We start from the raw sequence: 17,024 nt of genomic DNA, 5'->3' as shown, positions 1-17,024 counted from the left end.
TATCAAAATTTGTAATTAGCAGCAGGTCAAATAAGGTGAGCATGTCTAAACATTCACATGCACTGTTGTCAGTGATACACAGCTCAGAAAAGTATAATAATAATAATAATAATAATAATAATAATAATAATAATAATAATAATAATAATAATAATAATAATAATAATAATAATAATAATAATAATAACTCATAAAGGCACAAAACATAATCGAAGTTGCTTTCGACTATAACCTCTAACATCTGTGTATTTATTTAGAGTTATAGGTAGATGGTAGGCTAGTGATTGGTCTTGATAACAAAATGTGGGGAAATCTAGAAACACCTATTTGTCAGAATTCCTTGTGTTTACAATAGGTTGGCGGTATTCTAAGCATGCTAAACGTGCAATGAAATTTGTTACAAGTGTGTCCGAAAATTGCATCCCGTATAATAAATAAATGGTACCTGTAAATATGTTCGACTTGAAAAATATTAAACGATTTTTACGCATATCTCGTCGTTGACAACGGTTCCATATTTGCGATGTGGCGTATAATTTTTTTTTCTGTAAGGTAAGAAATCTGATTATATTAGCCATCTGTTTATATTAGCTGTTTATATACGCCAGACTCGACGAGACGCGGATGCGGTCCATTCTGGGTGACGAGGCCGGCGCGAAATGCAGGATGTCGCATCTCGACCGACGAACGCCGGATACGTCGGCCACGCCTCGCGCCGGACTATAGAGTGCTGCTGCGTTTTCGCTGGCGTGGCGGCGTCCCCGTGCCAAGCGCGCTCGCGCGTCAGCGCTACTATAAAGTGGCCTTTAGAAGACTGCGCGCCGACCCCGAGTATCGTACTCAAGGTCGGCTAAGTTTGCTAAGAACCAGCCAAGCCAAACCAACTCAAGCAAAGGAAAGCAAAGTTAAAGCTAGGGAAGGCCCAACAGCTTCGCTGTTTGACCTTGCTTCGCACCACTTAGTGTGAAGCTGCCCCTAATTTTTTCTTAATTAAAACGTAGTGTCGGATAATCCTGGAGCGAAATAAAGTGAGCAATTTCAAACTCACATTGAACTACGTATATTGTACCAATTTCAACATCGCCGGCAGGAGATTATCTGGAGACAAAATTTTGGAGATTCTTTTTGAATCCAAAGAAACGCTCCTAGACAAATTTCTAAAATTCTAATTTCTAAAACGCTCCCGACATATCCAACTGCAACTTTGGTGCTCATCTATTACAAGTGCAACATATATGGCACTTTCCATTTCGGTCTTCAAATGCGCAGTCAGGATACCGCGCTTCAGATGTGCAAATAGAAAGGTTACTCACATGCGCCAATATAATTAAATTTCTTGCGCAAGAAACCGCACGGAAAGGAACAATACAGAGGCGTTTAATGAATGTTGATTCAATATTGCTGCATGAGCGGGTAAAAATATCCAGAATACATATTCGCAACTTAGTAAAGTTCCTTGTTTTAACTCAGCGATATAACGGAGAACTCACGAAGAAAAATGCACCATAGTCACGTGACAGGCAAGCGGTAGTTCCTTGCGCCTCACGCGGTCGCCCATCTGCCCTGCATTATGCGCTGCGTACGTGCGTGCATGCGCCTGTTCAGTGCGGTGGAACGTTCACAGAAGGAACGCCGTTCCCTCTGCCGTTCCTTCGTAAACCTAACGACTTACCGTTACAGTTCCACCAACCCTTAACGGAACGGTGGCGTTCCTCCGTTCCTCCCAAAAGGAACTAATTCCAGGAACGCCGTTCCGTACAACACTGGTTGAAAGCTAGCGCTCGTCCTGTTGTCTCGTTCTTGTCCGCGTCTTCTCGCGATATTACCCCCTCTGATGTACCGATATAACCCCCTCTGATGTATGTATCTGTTTAACGCCTTTATTAATGATATTGTCAATACCGATACAACAACACATTTCATTATATACGCGGATGACGTTATACTGTGCTACTTTCTGGACCGAGCGCAGATGACTTGACAGTAAAATGTAATAACTTACTTAACCGGCTACTCTCTTGGTCTCTGTATAATGGGCTACAAATTAATCCGCAAAAAGCAAACAATTTGCTCTAACCTTAGCTGGGACACTCACATTAATAATATTTGCAAAAGCTTTCATCTGCAGCAGGACTGATATCACGTTATCACGCTTTTCTTTCTGTTCGCATTAAACTTCATATATACCATGCACTGTTCGAATCACATCTTACTTACTGCAATTTAGTATGGGCAACGACTACTACTACCAACATCACCAAGATTCTAACACTTCAAGAGAGGGTAGTTCGTTACATAGCGAATCTCCCCTACCTCTCGCATACAGAATATGCTTTCCGCACATACAGTATTGTTCCTGTCACATGTATGTATGAATTACGCATTTTACGTTCCTTCCGCTTCTCATCTACTGCATTTTGGGGAATTTCTAACAAGACTCGCATCATTACAATTTCACAATAAACGTATTAGCACTAGGAGTGATCCTACATAGTTCCTCCCAAGCTTGCGCACAAATTATAAATCGCAGATGTTGGAACACAACTTACCCTTTATATCAAATAAGTACACCGACATTAATCATCATACATTCAGCGAACTAAGACAACATTTTATTGATGAGCATTTCCTCTGACAATTTTTTCCCTTGTTTCAACTACTAGTATTTCCTGGTGTAATCTGAATGTTATTTGTTATCCTTGTTTGCTTTACTTATATTATTGTGTAATTTCACTATTGTGTAATGACAGTACCTTGTATCGTTTTGTTCTGCTTTCTTTTTTATTTTATTTTTATCAATAGCTTCGTCATCATTGTCTGCTTTACCGACATGTGTTCACTATAGTGTCATTACTATAATACTTTGTAAAATATTCAACTTTTTTATTATCCTTTATAATATGCTTTCGCGTTCCTTTGTTAACGGCGAAATGTGACACGTCGAAACTACTGCCACATCATGGTTGCTAGGGCCTAGTCAAGCTGTTTGAACCAGCTTTTTGCCCTAGCATCCATTTCCGATGTGTATTTTGGAATAAAAAATTATTTGATTTGATTTGATTTAATTTGAACCAACTAGCCCCAAAAGCCATTCTTGAAAAGCGTAGTGACGCGCAAGACGGGCTCTGTGGCGACGATGGCTACGAGATGGCGCCAGTGTAGCGCGCGTCGTCTGTTCACCGATGGCATGCGGTGAGCGCGTCCAACGATGCCATAGATGAAAAGAAAGCGCTGCATGAGCGGAGGTCTGTCTGCGGCGGCTGCTGTGAATCGCGCCCACGCATCACCCACGCGTTGCCTCTCGTGATCTCCCGATTAGCTAGGGAGCCTACATGCAACGCTACACAGTGTTGCATGTAGGCTTCCTACGATCAGCGATGCAGTCGCGCCACACATCGCTCCGTTTGCAACGTGCCGTGCGAGACATATTGTCCGCGTGAGCGAATATATCGTGAAATGAAAACACCATAGAACTGTGTCCAAATGTCACATTAGGGACCATCGTAATTGTACGTGATTTTTTTTCATTTGCAAATAGCGCTTCCAAGTTCGCACATAAGCACTTTTTCCGTGTCCCGCTACTCCGTTGATGCTGAAAAGAAAAATGTTACGTTGAGGGTCGGGTCCTTGTGCAATTGTATGAAGGTACTCACGCGTGTTCCGCCAATGCGCTGCCCGACTGCGCAGGCAAGGAGATGGTGGACTACATCGCCGACTACCTGACCAACATCCGGCAGAGGCGCGTGTTTCCGACCGTCAAGCCGGGCTACATGCGAGAGCTGGTGCCAGATCACGCCCCCGAAAAGGGAGAGCCGTGGGAAGACATCTTCAAGGACGTCGAGCGCGTGATCATGCCCGGGGTGAGAATAGACCCTCACCCTGCTCCCGTATTTGTTGTATCGCTTGTAGTCTACCCGAAATGACGTATGCCTAAACCGTTCTCTTTCGTCTGGTGCTATTCCTGCAGGTCACCCATTGGCAGAGCCCGTACATGCACGGCTACTTCCCGTCACTCAATTCACCACCAGCGCTGCTAGGAGACATGTTATGCAACGGCATCAACTGCCTCGGTTTCACCTGGGTAAGCGATCACTATGAAACGGAGGCCTGGAGGACGGCGATATAAGTATAGGCTCAATTTCTCGCAAGCTCCCTGGAGGCCAGCCGAAGCTTCGATAACATTCGTAGAGATAAAAGAAAAATGCACTTTAATCAAAGAACCCTACTCTCAGCCGCGTTTGTAACGCGACAGCGTTAAGGGCCCCGCGTCGCAAAAAATCCGGCGCCGGCAACCGGCGTCGGCGTGCGATGTCAGCGGGTGGCGGAGAAAATCATCCCCAACAACGCCAACCACCCCAACCACCTCGACCGCGCAGGCCTTCCACGTGGTGCAAGGTTTCGATGAACAAAAATTGAATTTCTCACAGTGAAATCCGCCAGAAAAATGGTGAAGTACGACTTTACCATTCGGCGTCGGATTAGCCGTCGTGTTGTTTACCAATCGGCGTCGGATTGTAGTTTCGAATGTACGAGAAAAGCTTGATTCTGCTACGAGGAAACTCGAACACAAACCCCTTTTCCAGCATTTCTACCAGACCTACAGCCGCGCGTTCGGGTACTTGCGAAAATGATATCCAGATGGCGCTCGCATCCTAAGCAAGTCAAATTGGGACTTCGCCAGCTAATTCGTTTTGGACACGCGCGCGCGTCGGGGCAATAGCAAACAATTAATGAAATAATAAAAAGGGGCTATGGCCTTCACATTTTAGTATAAGACCACTTATATTGCCTCCTGGAAAAACGTCTTTCCAGCAATGCATTTCTGATTAAAGTGAAGCCGACTTTAAGGGGATCGGTGTAAGCTTGGTCTTTGTAAGCTGGCTTTCCCACGTTCAGTGTTGCAGTGAATGAAGCCTACTTGCCGTATACCTACGATGCGATGCGAACGGGTTCCGATAACGCTATCGCGTTCGACTCTTAAAGGCGAAGCTTAAGCGTCCTCCAATTTTTGTGGTCTTGGTGGGCCTTTGGATAGTAGGTGCTGAGAGATTTTTTATTATTAAGCATTTTGTACCTTTGTATTAAGGAGACATTTGCGAGGAAATCTCGAAAGCGATACTGAGATGAAAAATAAGGTAACAGAATAAAAGTGAAGAGAAGACAGACACGATACTTCCCACGAGTTCGCGAATTGGCGTAAGAGGTGATGTCTTCAGCTGTCCCGAAAAGACGCAGTACCTCGAGTATTCTTCATAGTTTGTCATGGATGAAAGGCGAAGCATCAATTGCGATAGCAAATTAGTAGAGAGTTATACGGAATAAGGATAGTAGTTTTATCGGCTGGATAAACGTGGACGCATTCGCTTACTAACTGAATTAACAAGCATGGATGTCAGCGCACCCGCCGCGGTGGCTCAGTAAGCTAAGGCGTTGCTTTGCTGAGCACGAGGTAACGGGATCGAATCCCGGCCGCGGCGACCGCATTTCGATGGAGGTGAAATGCAAAAACGCCCGTGTGGTTGCGTCGTAGTGTACGCTAATGAACCCCAGGTGGTCGAAATTAATTCGGAGCCTTCCACTACAACGTGCCTCATAATCAAAACTGGTTTTGGCACGTAAAACCACAGAAAGATGGTGTCAGCGCCCAAAAGCAAACGTGAATAGATCACACTCGGTGACTGCCACAACCACTGTCAAAACGCTGGCATGGGCAAGCGCGACACCAGCAGCGAGCGAAGGCTCGTGCGGTCTATCACTTCAAAGTGAACTTAGCGGCGAAAGCCCAGCGCATACAAAGGTAAGAGGCGAGTGGAGCTCGCTTTCAAGCTAGGGTGCGCGCGACAGCTCGCATCAGCGCAAAATACAAGTGCGCAGTTGCTGGCAGAGTTGAAGCCGCACCCCTGCATCCCGCGCTGCCTTCCCACTTTCCTCCTTTCGCGCGCGAGATTGAATCGCCAGATGCCCTTGCGCCGGGTCGCTAAATGCGCAGTTAGTTCCGGAACACAACGCCCCCCCCCCCCCCTCCCTCGCTTCCATTCATCCAAGGCATTTCGGGCGACGGAGACGTCGCGTTTGCTCTCCGCCGTGCGTTCACTCTCCGTGAAAGCTCGCGACCCTCGCGCGCTGTATGTGCGTCCCTCGCACACGCAGCATACGGCGTGCGGCGACAATTTTATAGCCCTTGGACCTTATACGGAACCTCACGGCGACGACGACAGCGACGAAGACGGCAGAAATCCGCTTGGAGTGTCCATATAATTGCTATCGCAATAAAAAAAATTTAAATGTCAGACGAAACCACTGCGCCACACAGCTATCACTTTATCGCATAATCTATGGATGCTAATTCTATTTCTGTGGGAGAGCTATTCAGGGCTGATTGAGACAACTTGAGCTTGCCTTTTCTTATGTAATAAGCTTATTTGGCTCGTCAGTTGGCCTAGGTGGTCCAGAATATTTCTCACAAAGCAATGCCAAATGCGAAATTGAAGCTGCGAAATTCTTTAGTTGTGGATGACGCGATTGCAGTGTAGGGTTCAACTAAAACAGGAATAACAGCGTTTTATCCAGTGCTCAGCTTTACTCTATCCGACGCGTGCAGTGACGTGTGTCACTCCACGCGTGTGCACCATACATGTCAGACATTCCCGACGTCAGTCACCGACATATGAAAAATATACGACGCGCTTCCGGCTGTCAGGGTTGCGCCGCTTGTCGCTCTTTTCGCACGCAAATGCAAGTCTTGGCGAATGGATAAAGGCACATACGTGCGCAATAATGCGAAAGTTATGAATTCTCAAATAAAAGGAGAAAAGATAGCCCACATTCCGCTGTGTGTGCGCCTAAACGTATACACCGCTGCATCGTCTGAACACGCTCCCGGCGCAAACAACGCCCCCTAAGAGGGGCGCCATGTTTTATTACCATTCCCTGTTTCATACTGCCCGTCACACTGCCCGTTTTAGCCACCATACCTATACCCTCCTGAGACCCGAACATAGTCCCTCTTAAAGGTGGTTTTTATTGTCTGCTGTTATGTTATGAACTTGAAACACAATTTTTAAAATTTGAATGCTGCGGTTAGTTGCCAAAAGTTGCGTCTCCATGTGCGTGAAAAAAAAATAACTATCTTGATCATCTCCTCATGCTTGCTGTGGTAAAAACTGCATTTCATTGCTTAAGCGCTGAGATGAATATGGAACTACGCGTAGTATATTGCCATGTTGCTGTCGCGTCCGGAGTTTTCGCGCAATCTCAGGGACTTCAAAACACACCCTTAAGGTTGCTTTCTGCTTTCTGGGACGCCACAGAGGTTTAGACCAATTTATTGTCAAATTTCTCGAAAGCGGATGACAGGAATATGAGTCAACCACTTCTTTACAGTTATACATGCACCGTACTTCATAGCCAGAGTGAATATGTTGCGCAATGCGTAATCACTTCCAAGTGAATCTCGAAAAAAAAATGTTAAAGCAATGTGCAATGTATTGTACGATGAGTCTTGGAGCATACAGTCCAGGAAACAACGCACGCGGCGCGCCGCCGGCGGTAAAGCGCTGCTACGGACGTGCGTCCACACCGACTGGCGCGGTGCGCCGCTGAAGCACTCTCGTAACAGCGTGAAAATCTGGCCTCCTTTCTTTTTCTCTGCGTGAAGGTGTCAGATTTCGAGCACTTTTTTTCCTTCGCCTGCTGACAACTCGGCCCTGTGCATACGTTTACGACGCTTTTGCCACTGTGAGCGCAATAATGCTGGTGTGCTCCCTTCTGATGTGGCGTCGCCGCGTTCAAAAGACAAGAAGAAGGAGGTGGTGGGCGTGGCCTCCGCGTGTACTTGTATTTGGTCGTCTTGTCGTACAGAATCGGATATTGGTGCACTATCCAAAAGCCTTTCCATCAGGACGTTTCGGTTTGACTCACCGTTCTAAAAAATGTCACAGTTTCGCCCTAACGGCGAAGCAATGAATGCGATAGCAACACAGCAATGCCATACGAAGTAAGGTGAGCGGCTTTGGTAGCAATATGAATTGTAGTAAACATGAGCTGATTAAGTAAGCAGGTGTGCTGCGGCGTAAGTAGACCGTCATGAAGAGACACTCGATGACCACGAGAAGGCGCGTGTGAAACGGTGGTGTTGATGAGAAGCGCTTCCCGTGGGCAGCGCGTGCGAAGGGACACACCTGTAGCGCTGCACTGCCGATCCGGGCAGCATTGCATGTGTAGCGTGCGTTGGAAAATGTGGCCCGACTATTACTAACTGAATGAACAAGCGTGGTGTGAGCGCGCACAAACAAACATGAATAGATCACACTGGATGACTGCAGACAACGACTGTCAAAACGCTGGCAGCAAGCGCATACGCCGCAGCGGGTGAAGGTACATGCGGTCTATCGCTTCAACGGAAACTGAGCGGCGAATGCACAGCGCATACAAAGGTCAGAGCCGTGTGGAGATAAGAGACGGTGCGGGCGAGCGACGAGCGCGGTTGTTGGCAGAGTAGAAGTGCGCCCCCCCCCCCCCCCCCCCCCGCTCCCTCCGGCGCTGGCTTCCCGCTTCCTTGCTTGCGCGTGGGAGATTGAGTGCGTTCGCGCTCCGTGATAGCGCGCGTCCCCGCACGCTTCCGCTCGGGCATACGGCGCGCGGCGAAGATTTTATCTATACGGAACCTCACGGCGACGGCGACGGCAGAAATCCGGTTGAAGTGTCCATATAATTGCTATCGCAATAAAACAATCACAAACCAAGCCTACCAAAACGGGCGCGAGCGAGAGCTGATGCGAGTGCGAATCGAGCGGTTGGGCGGCTCCGCATGACACCAATTTCCCGCACGTACGTCACTGAAGAGGCCGCTCTGATCGGTCTCCTCTGTCAGTGGCACGCAGGTAAGCCGCGAGAAATCGCCCCAGGACCGATCCCGCCCACGGAAAGAAAAAGCTGCCACGCGGCAGCTTGTGCGGCGCGCCACACGGCGAGAATCATGCATAGCAAAAAAAAAAAAGAGAGAGAGAGAGAGAAAAGGTGCACCGTGTGTCAGACATTCCCGACGTCAGTCACCAACATACGAAAAATACGACGCGCTCCCGGCTGTCACAATTGCGCTTTCATAATTGCGTGGTCCTGCATGTGATTAGCCCAATAAATTTGTAGCGCATCCTCTTTCCAGAGGACGCCGCTGTGATAGTAGTTTTGTATAGCACATGCCTCCAGGCCCTTGTGTTTCAAGGGCTCTGTTTAGGCAGTAGTGCTTCTTGCCAATTTTTGCATCTGACATATCTTGCATATCGTATCATTCATTGACGATGCATTTTTCATGGCTTCGGGAGAATTGGCCACTTGTTCAGTTGCCTGCTATGGCCCAGTTAACAAACCATCGCAAAAGAAAAAACAAAAATGTCGCAGTTTCGCCCGAAAGGCGAAGCTTCAATTGCGATAGCAAATTAGTAGAGAGCTATACTACACGCGTAGTAAGGATTTTGGAAGGTCACGCGCAAGTTGCGCCAGTTGATGAGCGACGCTTCTGCGCGAGTTTGTGACAAGTCATATTTTGTTTGACAGTAGTGCTTTTCTTTCGAGGCACGTTTGGTAAGTTGCATTCATTATTAGTCATTTCTCTGAGGATACTTTGGAACAACTTTGAGTTTTAGGAACGTTCTGTTAGGCAGAGGGCAGTGTTGGTCTCTTCTGATCGTGGTAGAGGCAGATACATTTTCGAGTTAATTTGATGTTAGCTCTCAGGAAAAGGTGGCAGCTGAACGCTCGAAAAAGGATAGCGTCAGTGGTTTTTTTTTCGCAGAGCTATGTAGATCGTTCACGTGAGTTTCCGTTAAACTAAGACTTTCTCTTCGGATTTCGCGAGTTTTGAAAATAACGCTGTATCAGGTTAGATACTGGTTATTCTGCAGTCCACTTCAGCTGATTTTAGAAATCGCCGGATGGTTGTTACCGCACGCACGTAGAGAGTACCACGCCTTAGAAACGGGCTGCGCGGATCGCTTTTAGTAATGGTATACTCCACAGATTTCTTTTCTCTTCGACATATTATGTAAGGGTATGTCTAAGGCTGTGCGTGTCTCGCACGTGTATTTAGAAGACAGCAGCATTTGAGTTTCATTTAGTGCATGGATGTTCTTATAAGTAAACGCCAATCCTCTTGCAGTATTAAACGCGTAATTCGCGCAAGTTTTTTTAATTTTTATTTCTTTAATGCGCGAGTCACACGCAAGAGTTTTGACCGCAAAGTGATAGCGAGTCTGATAGTACATCCGGGAAGTCAACGAGACTCTCAGTGGCACTATTACATGCGTTAATAACGAATGTAGAGTACGAACAGACAGTTCAGGGCGTTTGTGCCGCATATGATATTTCAATGACCATTTATTTAGGGTAATGTTCGGTTATATTTTTTTAGTATAGTAATCTGAAGGTCGTAAGGCCGAATCGTCCTCCAGTCCACTATATTTTCAGGCATGGAGTGACGCCTGATACCGGCAAAAAATATCGCCGAGAGCTAGTGGGGCTATACTAGTCAAGGTGCAACCAAATTAGGAAGGCCCACTAAGCTTCAACAAAATCACTCCCTCACCAGAACAGGAATTGGCCTCCCTGGTGCAGTATTCGGCCGCTACCTCCCTAATGACTCCTGCAATTTACTCATGGCCCTCAGTCCCCAGCGGCTGCGGAGCACCTGACCAAGGCGGCCGTCAGACCTGCGACGCGGCAGAGGGTGCTAAGAATCTCCGGGTCCGGACAGGCCGCCAATGGAAACTGAACCTGGCAACGTTCAACACGCGCACCCTATCGAGTGAGGCTAGCTTAGCACGGCTATTTGAAGAATTATCAGGCATTGCCTGGGATATTATTGGCCTTAGTGAGGTGAGAAGAACTGGCAGCACAGTGCTGACTAACGGCCACGTCCTCTGCTACAGAGGTCTTCCAGATAGCAGAGAATTCGTAGTAGAATTTCTAGTCCATAAGAACATACCGGGCAACATTGATGAATTCTACAGCAATAATGAGAGGGTAGCAATCGTCGTAATAAAGCTGAATAGGAGGTATAGAATGAAGGTTGTACAAGCCTACGCCCCAACCTCCAGTCACGATGATGAAGAAATAGAACAGCTTTAGGAAGATGTTGAATTAGCAATTAGAAAGGTGCAAACTCAGTATACTGTAGTCATGGGCGACGTCAATGCAAAAGTGGGGAAAAAGCAGGCTGGCGGGCAAGCAATTGGCAACTACGACATCAATTCTAGGGACACTAGAGTAGAGATGTTGGTAGAATTCGCGGAAAGGAATAGGCTCCGAATAATGAATACCTTCTTCAGGAAGCGCAGCAACAGGAAGTGGACCTGGAAAAGCCCTAATGGAAAAACAAGGAATGACATAGATTTCATACTCTCTGCCGATCCTAGCATAGTGCAGGATGTAGAAGTGTTAGGTAGGGTAAAGTGCAGGGACCATAGGCTAGTGAGGTCTAGGATTTCTCTCAATTTGAAGACAGAAAGAATGAAGTTAGTCATGAAGAAACAGGCCAACCTAAACGCAGTAAGGATAAAAACAGACCAATTCAGGCTGGTGCTCGCAAATGCAGCTTTAGAATAGGAAGATAAAGACAACTTAGAGGCAATGAATGAAACCGTAACTAGGTTGATCTCAGAAACAGCAATTGAAGTGGGAGGTAAGGCACCAAGGCAACCAGTAGGTAAGCTCTCTCAAGTAACAAAGGACCTAATAAAGAAACGGCAAAACATGAAAGCGTCAAACTCGAGAGATCAGATAGAATTCTCTGAACTGTCGAAACTGATCAACAAGAAGGAAGTAAGGGATATCCGAAATTATAACATTGGAAAGATTGAGGGAGCAGTAAAATATGGATGCAGCATGAAATCAGTGAGAAGAAAACTAGGCATAGGACAAGGCAAAATGTATGCACTGAAAGATAAGCAGGGTAATATCATCAGCAATTTCGATGACATATTAAAAGCACCGGAAGAATTCTATACTGACCTGTACAGTTCCCAGAGCAGTCACGCTACCTTCATTCGAAGTAGTGATGAACAGAATACAGAGGCCCCTTCTATAACTAGCGAGGAAGTTAGAAGGGCCTTCAAAGACATGACCAGGGGAAACGCTGCTGGGAAAGATTGAATAACAGTCTATTTAATCAAGGATGGAGGAGATATCATACTTGAAAAGCTTGCGGCCCTTTATACGCAATGCCTCACGACTTCAAGTGTATCAGAAAGCTGGAAGAACGCCAACATTATACTCATCCATAAGAAGGGAGACGTTAAAGAATTGAAGAATTATAGACCCATTAGCTTGCTTTCAGTATTGTATAAAATATTCACCAAGTGATTTCAAATAGAATCAGGGCAACACTTGACTTCAGCCAACCAAGAGAACAGGCTGGCTTCAGGAAGGGATATTCTACGATGGATCATATCCATGTCATCATCCAGGTAATCGAGAAATGTGCGGAGTACAATAAACCCCTCCATATGGCTTTCATAGATTACGAAAAGGCATTTGATTCAGTAGAGATACCAGCAGTCATAGAGACATTGCGTAATCATGGAGTACAGGAGGCATGCGTGAATATCTTGGCAAATATATACTTGGATTGCACAGCAACCTTGGTTCTCCACAAGAAAATCCGGCGTCGGCAACCGGTGTCGGCGTGCGATGTGGATGGCGGAGAAAATCATCGCCAACAACGCCGACCGCGCAGGCCCTCCACGTGGTGCAAGGTTTTGGTGAACAAAACTTGAATTTCTCACAGTGAAATCCGTCAGGAAAATGATAAAGTAGGACTTTACATTCGGCATCGGATTCGCCGTCGGACTGTTTACTAATCGGCGTCGGATTGTAATTTGAATGTACGAGATAACATAATTGTGCTACGAGGAAACTCAACTACAAACCCCTTTTCCAGCATTTCTACCAGACCTGCGCGCGTCGGGGCAATAGCAAACAATTAATAAAATAATAAAAAAAGGTGCTAGGGCCTTCACATTTTAATATAAGACCTCTTATATTGCCTCTGGTAAAACGGCTCTCCAGCAATGCATTTCAGTTTAAAAGTGAAGCCGATTTAAGGGTATCGGTGTAAGCATGGTCTTTGTAAGCTGGCTTTCCCACGTTCAGTGTTGCAGTGAATGAAGCCTACTTGCTGTATGCGAACGATGCGATGTGAACGGGTTCCGATAACGCTATCGCGTTCTACTCTTAAAGGCGAAGCGTAAGCGTCCTCCATTTTTCTTTTTTCTTTTTTTGTACGCGAGCGCTGCGCTCCTCTTAGCCAGGTGCACGGCGAGTCACGTGATGCGTTGCCAAGGCTACGGCGCCGCTGTGGTTAAATGAAGGGCAAATTGCTGCGACGGCGAAACTTTGCTCGACGTCCTTAGTAAAACTTTCGCTTTAAAACGTGGGCAGCTTGCACTAGTGGTGCAAGGCTGGAGTAAACAGCAGAGCTGGTGATCGACCTAGCTTCTTCCAGGTTTTACTAGGTTTGGTTAAGTTTTGCTGCTAGGCACGGTATTCCGGATCGGCTCGCCGCCGATGCGCAGATCCTCGCTTGGCCGCACGACGCGTTTCAAGATAAGCGGCTTTTTCGGGTGTCCGGATCTTTGTTCGTCCCATGTCAAGGCTACATGTACTCGCCACAGAGTCAACGAGAGTTGTGCCGCCGTCGTGGCGGCTCGCAGCTTTAGCTGCGCCAACCATCAGGCACTTGCTGTGGGAGTGCCCAAAGTATGCCGCCCTCCGACGAAAGCACCGGGGGCAAGTGGCCAGATTCAAGGAGTGGATCCGTCCCTCGGCGGAGGCCGACAGTGTCCTGCGAGCGCTGTTCGCCTTTGCTGCGGAATCGGGAATTCTCCACATGGTGTAACCATGCGGGGAGGCATTCCTCGGTGACTGGCCCTGTCCTCATCTCCCAATTCCCAAACCCCATTACCCATAATAGGCCGATGAGCCATCCCTCTCCAAATAAACCATTGCCATACCATCTCCCCGGTGACGTCACGGCCAAGCTGCGCCTCCACACTTGCCGGGGCATGGCTGGTCGGAACCTGCCGAGCCGCCTCCGGAGGCGCCTGCTGCAGTCACGGACACCGCGCGCGTTGGGCGCGAACGCGGGGAACGGGGAAACGCGGGCGGCGTAGGCAGCAGCGCTGCGCGTTGCCTCGTTGGTGCTGCTACAGTTTCTTTCTCTTTTTCTCTCGCTCATTTTCTCTTTCCCTCTCCCGAGCATTGCGCGCGCCGCGCGCATGCTCTCCTTCCCTCTCCTTGACGTCCCATGTCAAGGCAACATGTGCACAGCACGGATAGGAGGCTAAGCACTCGCCGCTGCGCGAGGTGGTTGCTTCACAACGCAGTGACGTCATAGTTCGGCGAGGTTTTGCGGCTCACGGCACAACTTACTGCCGGCTTAAACAGCTCCACTGTTAAATGTTGCGGCAGACGCTGAGCGCGTTGGACTGTTGCTATATTGGGCTTCTTCGATTGTCGGAGTTCTGGCAGCCCGCTGGTGCAGCCAGACGGCAACCAGATAGTTACGGTTGGTTCCGGTCCTGACAGGAAGTCAGCGTGGCTGCGATCCCAAGACAACCCGAAGCTGTCCGAAGTTTGCAAAATCGAACGCTGCAGAGCGCTGGCCGCGGGATAAATGTAAACATGCTACCAGCCTAGCAGTGGCCGGCGGCGGCACGCGCCCGCGGCGTATAGTCGGCCCATTTCTGCGTTGCCAACTTGGAAATATATAGTTGCATTCGGGAATACGATCCCTTTTGCGAGATTTCGCGCGACTCGGCACAGGACGTGTACTGGGCACCTCACTTTGCACAGTGCAATTAACGGCGTGCGACGCGTCCAATGCCAAGACGCAAAATCGCATGTAAGTCCCGGCGTAAGTGATCGCTCGAGGATGCCTGCTCGCAGCGATCACGTCGGCCACCGGCGACGTTTGATATCATTTGACAAGACACGAAAAAGCAGGATATCGGGTACGTCTTATACGCGTAAAATTTCGTGCCGACATGCTTGAATTCGATTTCAGAAAGTTTGTTTCGGCTGATGGTCCTTCTCTTAATTTTGCCCCTGTGCTGATGGAACTGGGGTGGCGGCTGGCGCATGAAAATGCACGCCGCCTGTGACCAGCGAAATGTTTCACACGAATAATTGTATTGGTTGATCATGAGAGCAATAATTAAGCTAATTTACGTGTGGTCATTACTCATCGCAACCAGTGCATTGCTTCAACATCAACGGCCTATAGTTAGAACACATCGGTTTCGAGCTTCCACCCAAGCATACGACAGAGAGACGGCCAGAGCGAGCACGGGCTAGCTGCGACGCTTTCGCTAACTACAGAAAAAAGAGATATCGCTGCATATACGCGAGAGATGCGAAATACCACCAGAGAAAGATTTGAACCCAAAAAGGCACCGCAATGTGTGGGAATGAGCGTCCACAACTTCGCAGACAACTTGAGAGCAACACGATGAAGATACCACGCAAACATGATCGAGAGCGCGGCGCGCTGTTCACGGCCGTGAACACACACACACACGCACACACACACACGCGCGCACACGCGCGCGCGCACACGCACACGCGCACGCGCACACACACGCACGCGCACGCGCACACACGCACGCGCACACGCGCGCACACGCGCGCACACGCGCACACGCACACGCGCACACGCACACGCGCACACGCGCACGCACACGCGCACGCACACGCGCACACTCGCGCACACACGCGCACACACGCGCGCACACACGCGCACACACGCGCACACACGCGCACACACGCGCACACACGCGCACACACGCGCGCGCACACGCACACACGCACACACGCACACACGCACACGCCCCCGCTCGTAAGGCACCACCTCACAAGGCGGAACGGTGCGTTAGAATCCTAGTAAGATAACTCTAGAAGTAATGCAATCAGAAGGTGACCGCAGCCAGTCAATTGGCTGAGCGAAGTAAAACGTCCTCAAGCGCCTGCGTTGCAATTGGTCAAGTCCCCACAAAGATGGCGGCGAGCGCTCATCGCATTTTTTTGTCGTCTGCTAGCCGGAAAACTTCCAAAGAGCTGCCCGACCAAAATCGTTCTGGCTGGTTCTGGCCATAGAGTTTCACACTAGAAACTCTATGGTTCTGGCCGCCCGCGGGTAGCCAGGAGCGCCCAGCCCGAGTAAAACGAACGCGCGGCGGAAGTGCGTCACTCGGTGGGCGGAGCGACCCGAGAAAAACGAACGCGATCTGGCTGGCTCTGGCAGCCCGCGGGTAGCCAGAAGTGGAAAATCGAAGAGGCGCATTATAGAAGAAACGCGGTTGAAGGCAGCGACACCACAGGCAGCAAAAGATGCCATTTGGAAGCCATTTCATGCTTAAATGTACTCTCGATTACGGGAGAGCCAGCAATTTTTTTCTGGAGCGACAGGACAAACCAAGTGGTCTGCAGGAGGTCGAGATACGCAGCGATATACTATGTTCAACGTACTTTCTTTAACGCAACTGCTATAGTGCTAGTGCTGGGTTGCGTGATGGCACTGCCGTGATATCTCTCAATCGTGGTCAAAACTTTCAAAGGGTTATCAAAGCGTTTGTCCTCCTTCGCTACAGCTTTAAGGATACAGTATCGCCAGTCTGAAGGTCAGACTCGCCAGAATAAACAGCAGTCGCTCCGGTCTCGCGCTCAGTGGCTTGGTTCAACCTATTCGAGCAACAGTGAGCTAATAAATAATGTATACCCGAGTACATAAAACTGATTTCCCAACAACTTTACACGCGGCGGATACTAAATCAAACCGTGGCACCGCGCAGGCGTCGAGCCCAGCGAGCACCGAACTCGAGACGATCGTGCTGGACTGGCTGGCGAAGGCACTCGGTCTGCCCGAACACTTTCTGCACTCCAACCAACACAGTCGAGGCGGCGGCGTCATCCAGACCACGACCAGCGAGGGCACGCTGGTGGCGCTGCTGGCGGCGCGATCGGAGATGATTCGC

The 17,024-nt window shown here is 48.6% G+C and overlaps 1 protein-coding gene across 1 annotated transcript in view; it reads left to right on the top strand.

Moving 5' to 3' along the window:
* Positions 1–17,024, top strand: part of LOC119456021 (histidine decarboxylase) — a 55,285-nt gene that overhangs the window by 11,701 nt on the left and 26,560 nt on the right. Inside the window, exons 3-5 of the mRNA XM_037717614.2 lie at positions 3,688–3,860; positions 3,968–4,081; positions 16,842–17,024. The exon at positions 16,842–17,024 is cut by the window's right edge and continues 75 nt beyond it. Coding sequence (XP_037573542.1) covers positions 3,688–3,860; positions 3,968–4,081; positions 16,842–17,024 — 470 coding nt within the window. The remainder of the gene's footprint in view (positions 1–3,687; positions 3,861–3,967; positions 4,082–16,841) is intronic.

This window comes from Dermacentor silvarum, chromosome 6 (genome assembly GCF_013339745.2).
Source record: "Dermacentor silvarum isolate Dsil-2018 chromosome 6, BIME_Dsil_1.4, whole genome shotgun sequence".
NCBI lineage: Eukaryota > Metazoa > Arthropoda > Arachnida > Ixodida > Ixodidae > Dermacentor > Dermacentor silvarum.
This window is presented reverse-complemented; position numbering and strand designations above follow the sequence as displayed.